The 22,635-nt window shown below is 41.8% G+C and overlaps 1 protein-coding gene across 1 annotated transcript in view; it reads right to left on the bottom strand.

Moving 5' to 3' along the window:
* The window catches only part of GRID2 (glutamate ionotropic receptor delta type subunit 2), a 2,613,212-nt gene that overhangs the window by 552,134 nt on the left and 2,038,443 nt on the right, over nt 1-22,635 (bottom strand). Inside the window, exon 10 of the mRNA XM_085641143.1 lies at nt 20,284-20,481. Within this exon, the coding sequence (XP_085497269.1) occupies nt 20,284-20,481 (198 nt within the window). The remainder of the gene's footprint in view (nt 1-20,283; nt 20,482-22,635) is intronic.

Raw genomic sequence — 22,635 nt, 5'->3', positions numbered from 1 at the left:
TTCACAAAGGTAAGCAACATTTTGGGGATGAGCTCCATGGAAAATAAACGGCAGATCTGCAAACCTTTCCCCAGACTAAATTTCCAACATGAATTTGTGCATGTAAAAAATATGTTGCATGTGCAACAAATTATGTGAGCACATGAATTAACAGTGCAAAATATAGGAATGGGAGCTGGCCAGGGTGTATGGCAGGCACAGAACTAGATGCAGTTCACAGGATCTGTGATCTACCACACTACATTGTTCCGTGAGCAAGTCCTGGAGCAGAAGAAGGCAGAAGGTGTCAAAATGTCCCTATTTGCATTAACTAACCAAGTACAGAACCAGTCAAGGAGGCATGAGGATTGATGTACAGGAATTTCAAACATACCCCAATATTACAGTAATCTCCCTGTTTTTATGTTTTTCTTCAACATACATTAAGGTCTGTTCAGTTAAGTGTTCTTCCACACTAAACTCAGAGAAATATCATGCCAAGTATTATCTATTTAGCTGACTCTGGTGGTTTCCCTACAGAAGAGGACCGAGGAGTGACTTTTTCTCTGTTGAAAAAGAGTGGGTGACAAACTCTTTGGCCCCGATTATGAGTGAGCTGATGACCTCTGTGCAAATGTCAGTGTGTGCAAGGGTTGGAATTTCGAGTTCTATGGCATTTACTGAAACTGGTAATTACTGGGTGTATTCAATACCTCATCTTAATTAAATTTCAGCAAGTCAAACCTGCCTGATTTCGACATGGGAAAACAGTATGGTATCACTGACATACAGATTTTGTTATACTCACTGGCATTCAATTAGCTGCCTGAGTGCCTCTGGCTGAAGGCTTCGGTGGAGCCATTACCCAGGGTGCTTCAAACTTCAAATGCGGCCGCGGAGTAGCACCAAGACCGAAGCAAGATGAAAAACGCCAAGCCGCCAAGCGCGCTGCCAGATACAAAGACGGCAAGCGCCAAAAGCCAGTTCTCCCAATTTCTTGCATAAAGGCACAGAGTGGCTTCCCAACCGTGAATCTGTACAATGGCGGTCAGCCTGTCAGCCGTTAGCCTGCTGAGAAAGATTGCCGGTGTGAGTAGAAATGTATAGAGAATTTCTTTTTCCCTCTCCTCCTTTTTCGATGCATGATCCGATTTTTTATCAGATCAGATCCTCAAGCATAACGCAGCGTTTAAAGCGACGTGGGGACGGTAGTCTCGGGAGCACCTCCATGTGCTGGTTCACAGAGACCGCATCAATCTGCCATCTTGCCTCCTCCCTTTCCAAGTCCTACACTATAGCAGAGACTTCAGCGCGCAATCTGGCGGCAGGGAATGTGGGGGCTTTGAGGGTGGATCCCTCTAAACATGCTACAGGGCTTGGCAAGCCAGTATTGCGCTTTTTGCAGTCAAGGAAGTCAGAAGAACTATTTTCTTTGGAAACTGCTACTGAAGCAATTTCTGGCAACAAGTTAGCAGAAATGGTTTCACATGCAATTTATGAGCAACAAAGTGATACGGAGCTTGTTTCCCCAGGCTCTTTAAAAGTAAATAATGCACAGAAGCCTCATCAGTCTCAGGCTGTAGAAATGGACAGGTCTGATTGCAGTGGGAACTCTGTTAGGATATTAGAGGCTAATGAGAAGGAGGCTTGTGACAGTTTTGAAAACAGTTTGGAAAGTATGGACATTATTTTGAATTATGTGGATCAGTCTGCCAAATCTGCTGCTTCTAATGAAGGGAAAAATGAGGCATTATCTTCAGCAGTTATGCCAGGGGAAATGGGTCTGAAGGAAATGTTGACATCTACTGCTGTGTTAACAGAGACAGCATCCCAGCCTGCTTCTTTGGAAGATGGTACAGTAGAATCTCGACATACAGGGAACAATACCAACAATATAAGGTGCCGGGCTCTAGAGCGGAACGGTGTGCTGTCTGGGGTCGAGCACAATTCTTCTATTGTCTTTGTGGAAAGTATTGCCCCTAATGGCGTTAATTCAATTTTGGGTGTCGATAATAACTTGTTGTCTAATCCCGTGACTAATCCTGTGATACCCGCTGCGAATCAAGAACAACAGAAGGTTCAGATCCCCCCAGCACCACACGGGGGTCAGCAATACCCAACAGGGGAAAAACCACTTGCACGACCAGCGGTTGTTAGAAAGAAGAACTTTAAACCTAAAATAATGAAGGATGTGAAGAAGGCTCATAACGGGCTTAGTCAGCTGTCAGACAACGTCCAAAGATGTATTAGCTAATAGCCCCATGCGGCGATGGGTTCAAGTCAAAGGGGGGATTACAACTATGATATCTAGATTATCGGATGTTGGCTTAACAGATGATGTCAGCGATGCTATTAGGACGGCAGTGGCTGGGGCAGGTGACACGGAATCTGGCTCAGAGTCAGCTTTGGGAATATCGCCAGATAAAACACGTACTTCGGGTCACTCTGTGGTGTCCCAGGCATCTGGGCCCTTTCAAACATCTCATATGTCGCTTATGATAGAAGATCTTCAAGGTAAAAGGGCCCAGGAAGGGGAAGCTCCGATGCTATCATTGATCCTTCAAACTCTGAAAGACCAAAGATAAGAAACATGAGAGCTCTTTGCCCAAGTTAGGGAAGACAATGACAATATCTAGGAGTCTCTGAGAGAACTGACATCAAAAATTGGGACTTTGACAAATGAGATAACGGAATTACAGCAAAGAGTAGTCTGTACGGAGGAAGCTACTTCTAAAGTAACTAGTTCAGTTCAGCAGCATGATGACCAGCTAATAGCAATACAACTCAAGCTTGAAGATCTAGAGAATCGACAGAGGAGGCACAACTTAAAAATGTTTGGAATCCCGGAAGGGCAAGAAGGTTCAGACCCCAGTGCCTTTATAGTACAGAAGGCTCTCCCGGATCTTGGGGACTGGGACTGGGACTGCCAGGTACAAAGGGCTCACAGACTTCCGTTGGTGCAGGGCAGGCAAGATACTCACTACCCTAGGCCATTTTTGATTTATTTTGGAAATTTTTGCTGCGACAAGCTGTTTCTCTGAAGGCTGGTCCTAGATCACCGGTTGCTGTTGAATCTTTTTCCATTTTTTTTCGTTTGGACTTCTGCAAAGCGACAATGGACAGACGATGGCAGCTAAGGCAGCTGATTGATCCACTAAAAGACACTGGGGCTCGAGTATTTCTGCAGGAACCAGCACGCCTGAAGGCTATAAGGGGGGGCAGTCATATACTTTTTTTGTCTGAATCAGAAGCGAAGGAAGCACTTCGTAGATGGCAGAAAGGTGGGGCGGCATAAAGCTTGAGGTGCTGGGCCTGGGCTGAGGGGAAAAGTGGAAAGGGGAAAGTCGGTTCTTCCTCTTCCTTGTTATTATTTTTTCTCTTTCATACTAGTTTTGTAGGTATGTCATAATATTTTTTCTCTTAACTGTCCTTCATTTCTTTTTTCTTGTAAAATAGTTGAGGGGCGGGTCTTGCCTCTGGAGCAGCTGTGGAGGCTTCGTTCCAGTTAGCTGCCAATTCAGAGGCAGCTGTGAGAAGGGGATGATTCCTCCTTCTAGATGCAGGGGGGTGGGTAAGTCTGCCGGGGGAAAGGTGTGGGGGAGGTTATGAGAGGGGGCAAAAAAAAGAAAAGGGCAACATGAGGATATCAAGAAATAAAAAGGAAAATAGGGTTGGTGAAAACTGTAATAAGTTAATTAAGTCAGACATTAAAAAAAGCGGCAGGGAATTATTATTGAGATGGAGTGGATGAAATGTTTAGCATGGAATGTGGCAGGTCTGAATAGCAGGTTAAAGAGACAATTAGTCGCTGAAGAGTTAAAAATGTATAACCGTCAGATAGTTATGTAAACAGAGACAGAACTCTCTTATAAGGATCGTGGGCTGTTAAAGCAATTGGGATTCGAAGTGGTAGTGTGTTCAGCACAAAGCGCATCCATAAGGGGGGTTGCCATATTGAAGCATGAATGGTTTGCAGGTACAGCCTGTAAGACAATTGCTGATAAAGGTGGGAGATGGGCCATAGTACAGATGAAGATAAAGGGAAAGAAATATGTCTTTTGCTCACTGTACGGCCCCAATATAGATGATCCTACTACTGCAGATGTAATAAATAAGGAAATGCTGAATTGGGAGAGTGAACGGGTTGTGAGGGGAGATTTTAACTGTGTTATAGATTATGGGCTAGACACAATAATACGAGGTGCTTTTCACAGAATGCAGAGGACACGGGCTGCGATTAGGGTGTTGGGTCGGCTACAGGCTATTAGGGATGTTTGGAGAACGTTATACCCAAACGTATCAGGTTTTACGTATTATTCTGACCCACACAAGTTGTACTCTCGAATTGATATGGCTTGGGCGTCAGATCAAATCTTATGGTCAGCTGATATGGAAATTTGTCCGAGAGTTACCTCCGACCACAATCCTATCCTCCTTTCATTTAAGATTTTTGCTGAGAATAAGGTGCCTAGATCCTTTTCATTTACCAGGTAGTTATTATTAGACGAGGAGTATGTGGCTCTGGTCAGGGAACAACTTAATGTATTTTTTAAGGAAAATACAGGGTCGGCTTCTTCTATAATGGTCTGGGACACATGCATGGCAATTATTAGGGGCTTTACTTAACAATATATTTGGCGGCAAAATAGAGAGCAGAAAAATGCAATCAAAGAGACTACTCTAGCTATATGTGCAGTAGAAGATCAACATGCCGAGTCAGCTTTGAGGGGCACTGATGATATGGAGCAATTGGGGCTTGTTTTAATTGATCTTAGATCAGCTTTGAAGAAGACATTTAGGGAGAAAAGTATGGTAAGATTCAGTAAATATGATCTGTCACAATAGGAATACGGTGAGAAAATAGGCAAGATCCTCCCTTTTAAGGTAGCAGATGATAGGGCTAAGACTCATATAAAGGCTATCAAGGGGCCTAATGACATACTGTATGAGCACCCACAACAGATATTGGAACAATTTGCTCTATATTATCAAGATCTATATACCCCAATAATTCAACCAAAGCAGGAAGATATTTTTAATTATATTCAGAATAGCTCTCTGGCAAGTATGGGGGGAGAAACATCCGATTCTTTGGCAAGGGACATTTCAACGGAGGAGATAGAACTGACAATTAGTGCTTTACCATCAGGCAAAGCGGCCGGGGAAGATTCCATACCCTTGGAATTTTATGAGGTTTTTAAAGATGTCCTGTTGTTACCATTCAGTCGGGTAATAAGGTTCATTGGGACAAATGGAATGGTCCCCGAGTCATGGAATGTGCCACAAATTGTCTTTTTTTTTTTTTAAAAGCAAACCAGCGGATGAGTGTGGGTCGTATCGGCCAATTTCACTCATTAATGCCGATGCAACATTTTTGGCAAAGATACTTGCGAGTCACCTCGCCCCAGTAATGTCTAGTCTGGCATCCCTGCATCAGTATGGGTTCATCCAAGGGAGAGATACTACTGCCCACGTCAATACAACAGTGGTAGCCTTCGATGTGGGAAATACAAAGTCAACCCCACTCTGTATGATTCTGCTACACGCTGAAAAAGCGTTTGATCGAGTTGGGTGGAACTTTCTTTGGGCTACACTCGCAGCTTTTGGAATCAAGGGCCAATTTAAGAAGTGGGTACAAGCTTTATACGACAAGCCTTGCGCTAAATTAGCATATTCGGGTTTGCAGTCTCCAATATTTCCTATCCTCTGTGGCACCTGGCAGGGATGCCCCCTTTCACCTTTGCTATTTGCCCTATATTTAGAGCCTTTTATCTCTGTTTTGCAAAGTCATCCCCTAATTTGTTCTTTTACGTTAGGAGCAAACTCTCTCAAGGTTATCGCATATGCAGATGACATCGCAGTCTTCTCAACGGAACATGGGGATGCATTGAAAGTGATAGTGGAAGAAGCTGGGTTTGGTTCAATCTCAGGTTAGAAATTAAACGTTAACAAGACCCAAGTTCTTCTTAATTATAAACCTCCAGCTCCAATCCAGGGGGTCTGTTCAGTTGCTACATATTTGGGGGTCAGGATGTCGGCACAGATAGACAGGATATTTCCTCTAAACTATGAAGTACTGCTGAAAGAGACAGCTAAGTTACTAAAGAACTGGCATAAGCTGCCCTTGGGTATCATTGGGTGAATCAATATTATAAAAATGAGGATTCTGCCTAAATTCCTTTATCTGTTCTGTTCTATTCCATTACAGGTCCCTAAATCATTTTTTAAGTGATTAGAGGGAACGTTAAGCAGTTTTATATGAGGTTACAGAAAAGCCCGACGAGCAATAGATTTGTTAAAACTTCCTTTTAGCCAAGACGGTCTTGAGTTTCCTGATCTTAAAATATATGTTTGGTCAGCTTTTATTGGCCGTCTTCGGAATCTCATTAATCCTGTTAGCACTATCTTTTGTCACAAGTTTATGTTGGGAGAAGAGAGCAATATGTTTCTTTATAGAATCAATTACCCAAATTATTTTAAAAAGGTTAAGTTCAAGACTGTACGAGATAGCATATTGATTTCGCGTGCTATCTTGCTTTAGTGTAATACATCGCTCTTTCATGATAAGTTCCCTCTGTGGTATAACCCAGGCCTGCTAGAGATATTTCACGATGTAGTGGGTAAATGCTGGGCTAGCTGCGGTGCCGTATGCTTAGCGGATTTGTTTGACTACAGTGGCTTTGTTTCTTTTTAGAAACTACAGATACTGCACACATTAACAGATCATATGCTGTTTAAGTACTATCAGTTCCGGGATTATTTTGTACGGCATTTAAATTTGGAGAACACATCTTGTTCTGAAATTTGGGATTGTTTATATGTTGTAAATGTAAAATCTTTGATTAGCAAAGTGTATAAATGTTTAAGTACTTATAGATTAGATGACTGTGCGAGATTAGCTGATCGCTGGAGTAAAGTTCTGGGGACGTCGGTTTCGGCTATTACTATATCGCAAGCCCTTAGCACTATAGATAAGGTTGTGCATTCTACTAATTTGCGTCTGCAGCAACATCGTACAATATGTCTTCTATACTACATCAGAAAGAATTACTAAGCGGTCATCTAAGAACTTAGTCAATGATGTACAAAATGCCCAAGGTGTGATCTGTATGCGGCTGACATAAAACACATGTTCGTAATGTGCCCAGAATTGTTAATATTTTGGCAGAAGGTTGGCCAATTACTGTCTCAGAAGTTGGGGGTGGAATTGCCTCTTACGACTATGGAAATCATAATGAGTTGTAGGAATTCGAGCTCCAAATCCAATGGCTTACTTGCTATTTTACTGGTTTCGGCAAGACTAACAATTGCCCAGGCCTAAAATTTCACCAAAACCCTCTTCTGTCACTGACTGGTGGTTGTTAGTAAGAAAGACGTACGATAAGGAACAAGCATTGGCTAAGTCTAGGGGCATTTGCTCTGTAGTCAAATGTAATGCAGTATGGGGGTCTATGTTTTAATTTATAATCAGTCTTACATGGAGTTCATCGTGATTTTATTATGCTCTCTGTCTTATGAATTAATTTCTTTTTCCTTTTTTTTTTTTTAAGTCTTAATTTGTTTGGTGTTTTCCTTCCCTTATTTCATGTGTGTAATCAATTTTTCTTTTTTGACATCTATATGCAGTTAATATTGTTTTCCTTTTATTGTTACCCTCTTGTTGACCAATAATAAAAATATTTACATTTTTTTTTAAAAAGACATACAGATTTTGGTGCAGTAAGCAAGAAAATACTCAAGCTATTCACCAAAAATCTGGAATAGGTGCAATTTACCTCATCCGATTTATTTAGGGTACTGGGGAGTCAGATGTTATCACATGCAATGAATAGCATCTACTTCTCCAAAACACTTATATTCAGGATTTTTGTGGATATAAATGCAATTGTGGAAAACACACCCTAAAGTGTATATAATTTACAAAAAGTTAAAAGAGGCCATTCAAATTTCGCTTTATTCTTCATCACGAAAATAACATACCAGCCAATGCTTTTCCTTCCTTCTCCCAAGGTAGAGTCAGCTCTTAAGCCTGTAGTTTCATATCCATACTAATTCGTACACTCAATCATATGATAATGAATCCACATGTCAGGCATGTCTGGCGTGATGTAGGTCACATTTCTAATATTGTGAGATGTTGCTTCAGACCGTGTTTGAATGTATGAATTGGTATAAATATGAAACTGCAGGATTAACTGTTCAATCTACCTTGGGAGAAATAAAGTGCAATCTCTTGCCATGAAGAAGTTCCATATTGTGAAAGGAATGAAACTTATTGGCTGTTATGTTGTTTTTGCGATAAAGAATGAGTGAAAATTGCAAGTTCCACTTTGGACTTCCTGCCATTTAATTACAGTTTAGAGTGTGCTCTCCTTCATTTGGATTTATTGACTGCTTCTGCACATGTCTGCGATTCACAGCTGGGAACCAGAAGAATTAACACCTGGACATTGCCATTTTTGCAGGGTTATCCCTGAATGTTTTGACATCCTCTTACTATTTTCTGACCTTCTTTTTGTTGGTTTGAGGACTCTAGGCACTTTACCACTGCTCATCAATGCTAAAGTGCATGTGCTGTCTCTAAAACATGTTATAATTGGTATACACCAGTTTGGCATAATTCATTTATTTATAAGTCCCTTGTAAAGTGATTTACCATATACCCAGGGCCTTTAAGTTAAATTCTACTAGTGGGCCTGCAGCACTGCTTGTGCCACCCACAGAAGTAGCATTTCAAACCTGTCTTAGGCCTGCCACTGTACGACCTGCGTGCAAGTTTACTGCCTCATTGACTTGACAATTAAACTACTTGTAAAGCCTCAAACTCCCCTCTTGCTACATATAGGTAACCCCTAAGGTAGGCTGTAGGTAGCCCTATGGGCAGGATTCTTCATAAGTAAAAGGTAGGACATGTGCATTCATGGTGTGGCATGTCCTAGTAGTGATAAAAAGCCTATTTTGTTTCTCAATACTGTGAAGCCTACTCCTCTCATAGGCTAACATTGGGAATTCCCTTATATATTTTTAAAGGGTAATTCCTGATCTGACAGGAGTAGCTTTGCCACCTTTGGTATGTTTAGAATGTTAGTGATAAATCCTGCCTATTGGTGTAGTTGGATTTTACATTACTTTCTGGATACTCTCTAAATAGAGATAAAACAATGGTCATTTGCACTCAAAATACCCAATTTGTGGACTCAAGAAGAGTTGATAGTGCAGTATATTTAGGAGTTCGGATATCTCCCAAAATAGAGGAAATAATTAAAATAAATTATGATCCTCTTCTTCAAAAGATTAAGAACGATTTGAAAAGGGTAGATGGTTTAAATCTCTCAATTATTGGAAGAGGGAATTTCCTTAAAATGAATATACTACCCAGGGTCTTATATTTATTTCGTGTGATCCCGCTAGTAGTCGATGATAACATTATTAAGGCCCTGGAATCCCAGCTGGTAAAATTCATCTGGGGCTACGGGAAAATAAGGAGATCTATTCGATATCTCTCTTTACCAGTCATGAGAGGGGGTTTGTCAGTGCCTAACCTGGGATTTTACTTGTGGGCTACTTTGCTCCAACAGATGACCATACTATTCTTCGTTAAAATACCTGAAAAAGAAATAGGGGATAAGTACATACCCTCAATTTATGAGCTGCTTATTGGAGATAAGGCTAATGGACTCCTGGTAAAGCAGTTGGTACCCTCGTATTACAAGAAAGTCAAGTTTAAGGTTATAACAAGTGCCTGGGGAATTTGGAGGAAAACTACGAGGCACCTCAATATACCTAAATACAATAAGTATACTTCACTGTGGCATTCTACAGTTTTACCAGCACAAGTATATAATACCATATCTAGAAGATGGGAATATCTGGGAGTCCTCACGTTAGGGGATTTCTTACTGCCTGGCAACATTAATAGATTTCAAGCACTGCAAAGTAAATTCTTCATTCCCGATAATAGTATATTTAAATTTATCCAGATTAACACAATTTTAAATATAAAAAGTGCTGATTTTTTTCTGGACAATTTTCCCCTATTTGAATGTTTGGCCAAATCTGCAATTAGGATCGGTACTCTATATGGAATTCTAATTGAAAGCCAGCGGGATGACCTGGAAAATACGGAAAATACGGAAATGAGATGGTCAAGTAATCTGAACAATCCTAACGTGGATATTGATATGTCCTTATCCCTCTCAATGAAAGTATTTGTCACATCTAATTTGAATGCTCAGTTGTACAAGACCATATATGATCACTATTTCACACCATCTAAGCTTTATTCTTGGGGGAAAAGGGCAACTTCAGAATGCCCGAGATGTGGTAAAACTGGGGCACATTTACTTTTCATGCTTTATGAGTGTGATAAACTCTCTGTTTTGAGAGATATGATAGCTGGTTTTTGGCGGGATGTGTTTGGGCACTTAGTAGCTGAATCCCCCACCCTGTATATGTTGGGTTATGATAACACACTGGGACATAATAAGAAGGAGGAAATATGTCTTTTTTTGGGGACAGCGGTCTATAGGATAATTTTAACAGCTCGCTGGAAGGATATAGACCCCCCCCCCCAACTTCCAGGTTTGGTTAGCCAGGCTGCTAGGTATGTATAACCAGGAGAAGGCGATCTTTGCCTGTAAAGGCAAAACGGCGAGAGCCCTAGGTAATAAGATCTGGAAACCAATCGAGACCTGGAGGAATAATATTAGATCTGTATAATTGAATTATGTTTAATTATATTTATTTATGTCCAATGGATTGTTTCTTTAAATCTGTGCATTTAATTTGTTATATGTGACCAATGTTTAAGTTAAATCTCTAACTGGCACATGCATCAAGAAAAGCTTTTGCGAGTCCTTAATTGCGAATATTAAGGAATTGCAATTAAGGACTCGCAAAAGCCTATGCATGTAGGAATCGCTATTAAAATAGCGATTCCTTAACATTCATTAATTGCGACTCACAAATTGCGAGTCGCAATTAATGAATGGCTTCCCATTCATTCCTATGGCCCTTCAGGCCCATAGGAATGCATTGGAGATTGCAGGAGCAATTTGCGAGTACCAGTAGGTACTCGCAAATTGCTCCCGCAATTTCTAGGGTGCAAGGATGTCAATATGACACCCTATTGCACCCATGTATTTGATCTCTGCACACATGTTGCATACACACATGCTCTAAGGGCATGTGTGTGCGCAACATGAAACTTAGAAAAATGCAAATGAGTGCATTTTTCTAAGTTTTAGCAAATTACCATGAAGTCCAGCTTCATGGTAATTTGCTCCCGCTAGTAGCGAAATCGCTATTTTTTAAACTTTCATGCATTGCATTTAAGGAATCTCAATTAGGGATTCCTTAAATGCAATCGCTATTTAAGGAATCGCTATTTTGAGATTCCTTAAATAGCGATTTTTGCATTAGTGATGATGCATCCAAAATGCAAAAATACCGGTCGCAAAGGGGCAGATTCTGAGAATCTGCCCGTTTGCGGCCGGTTTTGTGGTTGATGCATGTGCCTGTATGTCCACAACAGGAATGAATTCGGAATGTAATTTCTAAAGGTTGCAATAAAAAATATAAAGAAAAAAAAAAGAAAAAAGTCCACAGCAATGTCTAACTCCCCCCTGCCTTGCTTTGTAACAGCCTGGGCCTGCTGGTGGAAGGTACATCTCTTGTGGGAAGGGCATCTGAGGTTCTCAGCATTATTCCAACTGCTATGGAATCCCATTTATCTGGATGTTAGAAGGAAACCAAAGTTATGTAGCTTAAGGAAAGGTGTAAAAACCTGCCACTTCAAAAATACGATCAAGATCCGAGTGACTCCATATTTTTTTCACTTCCAATGCTTGTGCTTGCCAATGATTTTCAGCCATTGGAGAGCCGATGGCTCCTAGTTTGTGGTGCGCACTATACACATAAGTAAATGAATAATAAACAAAGATCTAAAATAAAAAAAAATAAAAAAAAAAAAGGATTTTACATTACTATTTTACAAATGCCACTTTTAGAAAGTCAGCATTTCTCTGTGCTTATGACTCTTTGTGCTTCGCAGCCTGACTCCAATCCACGTATAGCTCCCGGGTGACAGTTACACTTTGTGCATACTTTGCAGACAATCATCACACAGGAAGGGTTGGGTGTGACAGGGTTACATCTGCATTCATCTGCATACTGATGGTCTTGCTGGGCTGGAAGAGAGAAGGGCGTTCACTCTTTACATTTGTATAGGCTGTGTCCTGCCTTCACACAAGTGTGATTTACCCCCTCTGATGTCTGTAGTCAAGGCTGGGGTCAAAAGTGAATGTTTCCTTTGAAGTTCCCAATGACTGCCCAGAATTGATTCTGAATCCGGCCCCTCAAGTCACCTGCAACTAGCGCATAGTGGGCGCTTTATCCTCTCCTAGCGCGCTTTGAGCACTGGTTGCACAGAGTGCATGTGGAGCACTTTGGTCAGAAAAAGTAAGAGCACGCTGAGCGCTTCATCACCATGCCCTCCGAGCTGTAAGCCCGTCCTGTCTTGTTTATGCCTCGTGCTACAACACCGAATATCGCCCTCTTTTGGACTTCTGGGCTTGCTTGATGATGCCCTCTTGCCGCACAAGCAGGGCAGGCTCTTCGGAGAAGATCAACATGGCAACTAGGGAAAATGTACTTGTGGCATCTTGTGATAGCACCCAAGTGTGGGGGTGTGCTGAGGAATACCAGCGGGCCCCATCCCAGAGGCCCACCATTATTCCTGCTGGAGTCTCTTCCCTTCTTTGTACCAAGTAAGCATCACAAGCCTGCGGCGGTTCAGCGAGTTGAGGCACTGCGGCCCGAGACCAGGAGAGGTTCCCGACATGATCTGCACACTCATGGCCCAGAACAGGGACCAAGGAAGGTACTAAGTTGTAGGTATCTGCATCACGTGCTCGCCGGCAGCTACGCTTGGGCACAAGGAGAGAAAGGGACATGGTGGTGTCTCTTGCCGGTGTCCTGAACTTGGGCCTTCTTCCCCGTTACTCTGCAGGGTGTATTTTGGGGACTTCGCTTCACTAGGTTAATCACTGCATTGTGTGCTTTTGGGCACCTACATTTGGCTGTTTCAAACACGGGGGACCCAGCGAGATCTCCCCTCAGAATTTGTTAGTGTGCCTCCCCATGTTATCACATATCTTGGGGCACTTGTTCCTTGAATTGGTGGCATTACGGGGTGAGTCCTCGATGGAGGCCCTCCACTCATAAACATGCCCAACACAGAGAACTGCCTAAATAACCGAAATTCATGTCGCAGGTGTGCAGGCATTGCTGTAACAGACGGTTGTTGCTAAATACCATATCAAATGTAATAGGGCACAGGTACTCTGTGGCGTACATGTTCATGGTAATATTTGGTGATTCCTGTATCTACTTTGTAATCTAATTTTCATTCCATGGCCTACGTATTCACTAAGGTTACTGATGTGCTCATTGGGATCTTTGATGATGCATGTGTTTGCCTGATCCTATAAATCTGCTGCATTTCATGTCCTGATGCTATTGTGTATGTCGTTTTGACTCTTGCATTGTCAGGATAACGAGCACTATCTCGGCACTGGCATAGAATGCGCATTATTTAGGATTCATGTCGTTTTGGTCTATGTTTGATGTACAATATACAATATATATTTTTGTATAATACTCTGTGGAGTCTCATTAGGGGTGCATTCATTGTGTTACTAGTGTGAGTGTGTTGTGCAACTGCTTTACACATTGCCTCTGATGAGGAGCCTGCCTGCTCTGTGCCACGTTACCAGAGCGAGACCACAAGTTTTCTTTGGTGTGTAACTTTCTTTCCCTGCCTGACTAGAGTGGTGGGTTCTGCCTGACTTAGGTGCATACTCCGGTCAACCAGACACCCCATTTCTAACACTGCCACACTGGTATTTCTGAGAATTTAGGGTGCTGCAAAATCTCATCAGAGACAAAGGACTCGAACTAGTACGTTTTCAGTCCTTTTGAATTTTAGGATCATAACTAGCTTCTCCTGTGCTCTGTTACTCAGCAATCGTGTACATCTGTTAAATTTGGTAAGCTCATATCAATCATATGTCCACAGAGAGGGACTCTAAGCCTCTCTAACAGTTAGAGATCATTATCTTTATTATGTAGTCAGTAAGGTCTGTGACACAAATGGTTTTGCTGCTGGGAATATCCCTTGCGTGTGACGTTTCAATTTCGGAATCATTTCTTTAAGGAATGTAGACATCTTAATAATTTATGGGTGCGAATAATATCAAGAGCACATTAATGTTTCGAATCACCCACACACCTGCAATCGAACTAGAATTTGACTGACGCATATTTGACAGCACGCTAAAAAGGCCAAATATACATTTTGTCACTTTTCCTGAGCCCCGAATTATTAAGACAAAAATATTTCAATAACACTTTCTGGAGATTAATTTCTTGGAGTTACTGAATGATCATTCTGACAACGTAGACGAGAACAGATTTCTCTTCTATCTGCTCAAAGAATCGTTTCTTTCCCTCCCTTTCTCTCATATGCTCATTCATTCTTTGTCTTTGTCTCTGTCTTTCTCTTTTTGACTCTCAATTCTACCTTTCTTAGCTCCCTCAATCTTCTCCCGCTCCCATGATGTCTCTCTGCCAGTCTTCAACACTTTTTCTCCTCCACTAATTGTCTCGCTCTCCTGTCTCTACCTTTCTCTCCACCTTCCACTCTCTCTCCCCCCCCCTCATTCTTCTTCTACAACTCTATCTATTGCTTTTTTTTGGTTTTGTTGAGTTTTATATAGCGCAAACTAGACCCGAGACATCGGGTATCAGAGTGCTTTACATGAGCACCAGTTTCGTTTACAGATGGACATATTCATTTTTGGTATGCACAGGTAGATTAAGGGCCAGATGTACGACCATTTTTGCATGCACAAACAGGTTTGCGAACCTGTTAGCGCTTGCAAAAATGGCATGGGGTATGTACAAACCCTATTTTGCGAGTCACAATTTTTTGCGACTCGCAAAATAGGGTTTTGCGCCTCGCTATTAGGAAGGAGCGTTCCCTTCCTAATAGCATGTGTAACCCTATGTACAGATATTTTGTGTCCGCAATTGCGGGCGCAAAACACTCACAAATTACCACCCTCTTCAAGAGGGTGGTAATGGGGTCGCAAAAGGGAAGGGGTCCCCAGGGGATCCCTTCCCATTTGCAAACACAGGGGAAAATATTTTTTAAGGGCAGGCAGTGGTCCCAGGAACCACTGTCTGCCCTTAAAAAAAATGAAACGAAAACGTTTAATTTTTTCTTTTTTAAATGCATCCCGTTCTCCTTTGAGGAAAATGGGCTGCATTTGAAAAAAAACTGCATTATTTAAAAGCAGGTCCAGACATGGTGGCCTGCCGAGCCCAGCCATTCCCAATGGGGTCGCAAATTGTGATAGGCTCATTAATATTCATGAGCCTCTCTATTTGCAACCCATTGGGAATCGCTAACAGTGTGTTACACACTGTTATGCATCCTAAATAGTGCCTCGCAAATTGTGAGTCGCAAAAGACACGCAATTTGCGATGCACTATTTTGGCCATCGTGCATCTGGCCCTAAGTGATTTGTCCAGAATCACAGGATGTTGAGCGTCGTTGCCGAGACTCGAAACCGGTTCCCCAGCTTTGAGGTCGAACGCTCTAATCGTAAGGCTACATCCTCCTCTTATCTTTAGCTCTATTCTCTCTTTCGTTCATCTCTAGCTCTTTATCTTTCTTATTCCTTTTCTCTCTCAGCAAAGAGTAATTGACTTTGACACAAGGGCCTTAAGCTTACTACCTTTCAATTGTAAAGGATATTTGAAACTGCACCTATGTAGTATTTGATTGATAAACACTCCCTTGTTCCTGACATTTCTTTAGAAGTTCCCATTTGTATAATATTGAGCTTATATACCAGGACTATATTTGTTCTGTTCCCTGCTATATTTTGTAGTCTTCTCATTAATCTTCTTTACTTTGCTCTACAGTTAATGATGCTTGACCAATAAGTCCATATCTCAATAAAGTCTTAGTTCCTTGCAAATGTCAAAAAAGGAATTGTACTCATCCATCATCTGGTCCTTCGCCACCTTTCTTAAAGCAAACTATCTACGGTGTGTGCAGTGTGTTAGAGCTGATCAATCACCCCTCTTGAACGTCCTTGTCACTTTGACACATAAAAGACTTAGGTTGCTAAGTCTGTCTACAATAGAAAGGCTCATAATGCAGTTCAAAAGCCTCTCCCACTTTATAAAGAGAGACTTGAAAAGGTAATGGCTTTCTTCATAGAAGAAATACAACTCACAAAACATTACTAAACGTCTGAGATTATTTCTTCGCACAATGGCTATGTAATTACATGTTATCACCTGAGTTAAGGCCATTAGGCCAGTGCAATGTGGGTCTGGAGTATTGAAGAAGGAATATCGAGTGCCCATAATATTGTGACCAGAATATCAAGAACAAAAATATCGGACAGGTTAGTATGTATAGAGTTTCTACACCTAAATCCACATCTATGTATCTTGACAATATATTGTTAAAGTATGTAGATGCAAAGTTAAGAATGTTAAGGGCCTTTTTGTATGTTTGGCGGTCAGACGGACCACCAAAACCACTGTGGCTGTAGCTGGCATACAAAGTGCACTTGCCCCCCCCTCCGCCATCCTTTCACTCATAGAAACACTTGAGTCATTTTTGGTCTTCACAGTGCAAACATTTATTAATACAGATCCGGCCAATTACTCCATTGGCTACTTTACTTATTCGTGATCATCTTTTAATATATTTTACTTCAACACACCACAGCACTCCAACTGACTGTAAAGATTATACATTTTCAGGTTTGATCTTCGGGCTGAGCCAGCAGGCCCCAACCAAGATAGCCTGCTCTCCTTAGGCTGACCGCCCCCCGGTCAACAGAGCCGCAGGTAAATAATCTGCCCCTCTTGTGACAACCGCTGGCTTCCTGGGGTAGAGCCAGAGAGTCCGGAGCCACCAGCAGGTCAGCCCCCCCTCTCTCGCCAGCCCAGAGCCCTGATAGACTTCAAGACCTGTTCTGGTACTAAAAGAGCCACCGACAAACGGAGTCCATGTCATTTCTCTTGCCCAGGACTCCGCCTAACCAACGCACTGCTTTTAGGGATGGGTGGGTGGGCGGGCAACTCCGACGCGACCTCCGACCCTGTTGCAGGACCGCGGACAAAGAGGGCGAAGTTCACGCCCCTTTCGCTTTTAAATCTCCCGCCATCGTCTAATTACTTCCTGGGGTCATCTACTCATCCTCCCTGCGCACATCCGGTCCGTTTTGTTATTGTGTCCCCACCCTTCCGGGTCTCGCGACCCGGAAGGGATTCCTAAGTTGTCTGGGCCCTTTGTTGCCACTAAAGGTGCCACGCCCCTTACGTAGGGTGGCGTCCCTCAGTGTTGCAACTGACACACTGGTGGCTTGACCGCCATATTACAAGTAGGGTGGCTGGACCACCATGGGGCTGTTGCTGCCGCCAGGGGTCCGGATCTTTGGAGTCTTGTAGCAGTCTAAGGCCCCTAATGTTCTGGCAGTGTCGCTGCAGCTCCACCAAGCATATTAGGAGTTTCCTCACCACCACAGTTTTCATGACGGTTAGCCTGCCATGACAAGTGTTGTGATGAGGAAACAAAGAGTGCCCTATAGGGCCCCCTGCTGCCTCTGCACCATGGGATGCATGGAGGGAGCACATGGTGTGCCCCTCTGTATGCATACACCCCGAGTTCCTGCAGGGCACAGACTTGACAGCTATGCCCTCCAGGAACATAGGATGGTGTTCCCATTGTAGTGATTTGCTAAGGCTCAAGTATGAGCCTTAGCACTGCACCACCATGGGCCCAGCCTCCACAGGGCCGCTCAACCTGGATTCCAATCGGAATCCGGCAGGCTGTCTCAATATGGCTTTGGCGGTATGGCAGTGGAGCGCTGGCAAGGTGGCCTGCTGCCACACCGCCAAAGTCATAATAAGGCCCTAAGTATACTGTGCACTTGCCTCCTCAATATTTTGCTTTTCAATATTTTGATCATAATATTGTGACCATCTGATATTCCGGTCATGATATTCCCGGCTGCAACCAGCGAGTGGGAAATATAATCTGTGGTTAAAGCACCAACTGCAGAGCTCGTACTTTCATGGTACTGACATCATTTCCTGTGCCTAATCATACATCTGAACTTTTGGCACTAACAAAACAGCCACTTGACTTTAATCTCCAAGAGAAAACACTTGAATATGTTTCTACCATTTTACTCAATATTTCTTATTTTCATAGGGATTGCTGATGATAATTAAGTTATCCAAAGCAGTAGTGAATTGACCATGGATTGGGGATTTTTATACTGGCACTCACTCAATGGAGTGGATTTTCAAAGCTATTTTCTGTTTCTTTTAAGGGGCATATTTATAAACTGGGAAACATCCTCAAGAACGACTCCGGAACAACGAGTTCCGGAGTCACGCAAGCTGACTGACTTGCACGAACAACGAGCTAGCCTGAACCACGCATGTGGTTCAGGCTAAGACGGTCTAGTGTTCGTGCAGAGCAGAGTTCAGAGTAAGAGGGGTTCGGGTTAGTTTTAAGGGGGTGGGAGGGTTCAGGTAAGTTTTAGGGGGGTGGGGGGTTTGAGTTAGTTTTAAGGGGGTAGGGGGTTCGGGTTAGATTTTAGGGGCTTGGAGGGTTCGTGTTAGTTTTTAGGGGGTGGGAGGAAATCAAATTAGTTTTTAGGGGCGGGGGAATTGAGTTAGTTTTAAGGGGGTGGGGGTTCGTGTTAGTTTTAAGGGGGTGGGAGGGGATTGAGTTAGTTTTTAGGTGGTGGGGTGGGGGGTTCGTGTTAGTTTTTAAGGGGAGTTCGTGGTTCAGCAAGTCGTGGTTCTTTACATAGTGGTTTAAATTGGCTCATGATTTACAAGGTAGTGGTTTAATCATGTAACTCTATAAGCTACCACCAGCATTATTAATACCAACCTTTCTGTAATGAGTCTATGGGAACCTCAGCAGGGGCATCCCAGCCACAGACTTCATATACAGCTTGCACTTGTGAGTGTTAGGATCCCATATGACAGTGAGTGCAGCTTTTGTCCTTCTATACTTGGGTGGGTCTTCAAAGGCAATTTACTCACGGCTGGCTAGATTTATAAATATGCAGCCCTGTGATGGAACTACCAAGTATTTCCTAGAGTCGGACCAGGGTTATAAATCTATGTGACTGGACTTTCTCTGATACCAATAAGTCTAGCACGTGACTGTTTTAGCTTGAAAGAATCGCCGGAGATTCATTTACAAAATGTGAGGTGCACGGATCCCGATTAACAATCAAAATATGCACAATGGTTCAATACCTTTGAAAGCCAATTCAGTTTTTCGAAATTGTATTTATTTCCTAAATATACATATTAATAAGCAGTACACTGAGTGCAAGTTTTCTTCTCAGTGCACTTGATAGAAGTCTAATCCTCTGACACTATAGTTCATGCATTCACAATCCTTATCCTCCTCCGATATTTCAAATACAAAGGAATGCAAAAGTTAGATTTCTTATGGGATATTACAAAAAAATTCCCATATACGTTTCTAGTGTGCTGTAAAAAAATATTTCAATGTGGAGAGAGATTTTAGGAGCTTAACAACATGCCCTTCCCACATCCAAGACAATACATTGAGATATTGTAACAACTAAGGTGATCCTTTTTTTCGTTACAAAAACATAGTTCTAGTCTCAAAAAGAAGCCAATCCGTGCAGCAAATATTTGCACCTATGATATGCATAGAATGAGGCATTTTCATAATTTGACACGATGCCAAAGAGTGTGGCATAGAAGTCTAAGCAAATCATACATTTCCAAGTTTTCCTATGGTGACCTGTATGTATTGCAGTGGGGTGTCTATATGGTAGACAATCCACTCGAGAATGTTTAGTAGAAATATGAAAACACAACTTTTTTCTCCCCAGGAAAATACACTTATCATGGAAAAAATTTGAAATTACCAGGAGTGAGGTGAGGTTCATTCAATGAAATATATGGCACAGTAGAAGGACTGATGGAGGGTAATACGTATGTTGTTCTCCAAATAGAAATTTGCATCTGTTGCTTAGGTATCCAGTTTATATTTAAAAAGGGCTACTTACTGACCCAGCACAGGTCAATATAAATAGAAAAACAAAGAAAAACTGACCCTATTGTTTACCTTCTACACATAAACAAGCATATCAAGTGCAACTTCATTTCTGGGGCTCGTGCTTTCTACAATTGCTGATCAGAGACTACCACCCTTACCTTCAACACCAGTTCTCCCATCAGTCCATTCCAAGTCCCATCCACTTGCGCACTTCCGTATTTGTGATCTGGAGCAATGTAGATCTCATACTTGAATCCCAGATAACTGGCTAAGGCGTCTAGGACATCGATGGAGAAGCCCTGGTATTTCTTTGGTTTACCCAAGACATTCTCGGAAACCATCACAAATGGCTCCTCCTGCACAGTGAAGAAAGAAAGGCTTAGGAAGCAGGACAATGTGTCTGAGGATTGTTCGTAATTAAAATTCATGCGAATTTAGTTTAACAAAGGTAAGGAAAGAAGAGAAAGTACTAATCAGGCCCCTGCTGTACAGACATCATAGAATTTGAATAAAAAACGTTGATGTCAAATTCTTGCAGCATTTGTTATACGATTATCATCAAAACTGATTAAATTGCAAACATAAGAATATAATTTATACAGTTGTGCATATAATATAGCTACAGACACAGATACATATGCATAGACACCGATGGCAGCTAATGGCTGCCATAACCATCTAGACAACCTATGACCATGCCTATGGCAACACCATTGACTTCGCTCAGCCTCCTAAATTGCTATAACATAATGAATGCGCTCAAGATATTACAATTTTGTTATTAATGTTATCTTTCCTTCCTACTGGTTGAAGGAAGTGTCATGCTCCTTTCATTGAAAAATGTTCTTATTTTAATTCTTACCCTCTTCTCCTTCAACCTTGAAAAAGCCTTGCCTCATATGTCTTTATAGCATCATGATTGCTGCAATAGGCTCACCAGTTCTTATGTAAAGGATAAAAATGACACTTTGTTTTCTCTACTCTCCTTGCTTTTTTCCAAATTATACAAAATTAATTCTCGCATCACCCTTCCTAAGATATCTGACACTAACGCTGAACAAATATGGTCCATCAATCCATAACATTTCCAGTGTACCTTAACCCTTCTAGATCTTCAGGGCTAGGCACAATTCTTGCTGAGACTGCTTCACAAATTATTCATACAGTGATGTCAAAATGCTCCTTTCTATGCAAGATGAGCATCCCTATGCACTTAATATTCCACAGAATCATGTCGACATGATCAACATAATGTATGTGGCATTTTCTCTGTGTGATACTCCCCAGGATTTATCCCATCGTGCATTGCTCCCCAGGCGTTCTCTTCCCCAAGTGGAAGCTTTTGCAAAAAATAAATCGCATTACTACCACCTGCTATACCAGTCGTTCAGCAAATCTTGGGGAAACAATGCCATCAGGAATTGTTCAATCCAATTCCTTCATGATAATCGACCACTCTTTGATACATAATTGTATTTAATTTTGATATTTATTATCACCAGACCAACACCTAGGCAGCAGATCTCCAGTTTCACAACTGCCTCCAGTGAAAAAGTATCCAAAAACTCTATGATTTCTTGCAAGACCTTAAAAAACTCCTGCAGAAGTCCAGTACCATCGCTTCCGGCCTAATAATCTTATCCATCCTAAATCGTGCTACTTTGGCTTCATCGGCTACAAATGTGCTTATATTCATCCTCTCCCATTTGTTTCAAGATCTTTCAATTGTGCTTGAAAATCAATGATTAAAACTGCGGAAGCGAGCACAACATAAACAATATCTAAATCAAACAATTCAGCTTTTACCCAATCGTTCATAACATACTATTTTCAAAGGTATGATTTAATTCTTGGCCTTTCAGAATGAACCCAACATGTTTTGAGCCCTTGCAGATGTTGTTATTTTCACTTCCATTTATGGACATCGTTTACGGGTCGCAAGAGGTAGCGCTAACTCCACCTGGCTGGCTCTCGAATACCCCAGGCACTGCCTTTGTGACCTCAGTCCTCAGAGGTTGCAAAAACAGAGCCAAGAACAGAGTGTAAACAGTGTCCTAATGAGCACTGTTTACTTTCTGCAGCTTGCGATGGTACCTGGTTCATTACTCTTTAAGTTCTGCCAAAACAAAAATTCAGCAGTGTAATGCGCACTGTTATGATCACTTAAAAATGATTGAAGACATAACAAGCAACAAGTTATGTTTTTTTTTATTGAGAATAATGAAAATCGATATGTCTGAGAAAAATCTTGTTCTCATGAGTGATAGTGTGTTACAAGAGAATATATATCAAAAGTTCTTAATGATATGAAATAATGCAATTCAATAAAAAAAATTAATATATGGTCCATATGAATTAGAACGCATGAACATTCAGACGACTATTTTTCAAATCTCTCTTTTATGCATCTCTCTGTAGTTTATCAATCCATTCTTCTTTCAGGTATTCAGGGAAAAACCCTCAACTCATGACAATTTGGGGTATAAATAATTTTGGTAACCTGTGCGGTT

This window comes from Triturus cristatus, chromosome 2_2 (assembly GCF_964204655.1).
Source record: "Triturus cristatus chromosome 2_2, aTriCri1.1, whole genome shotgun sequence".
Taxonomy (NCBI): domain Eukaryota; kingdom Metazoa; phylum Chordata; class Amphibia; order Caudata; family Salamandridae; genus Triturus; species Triturus cristatus.
Note: the sequence above shows the minus strand (reverse complement) of the source record. Positions and strands in the feature narration are given on the sequence as shown.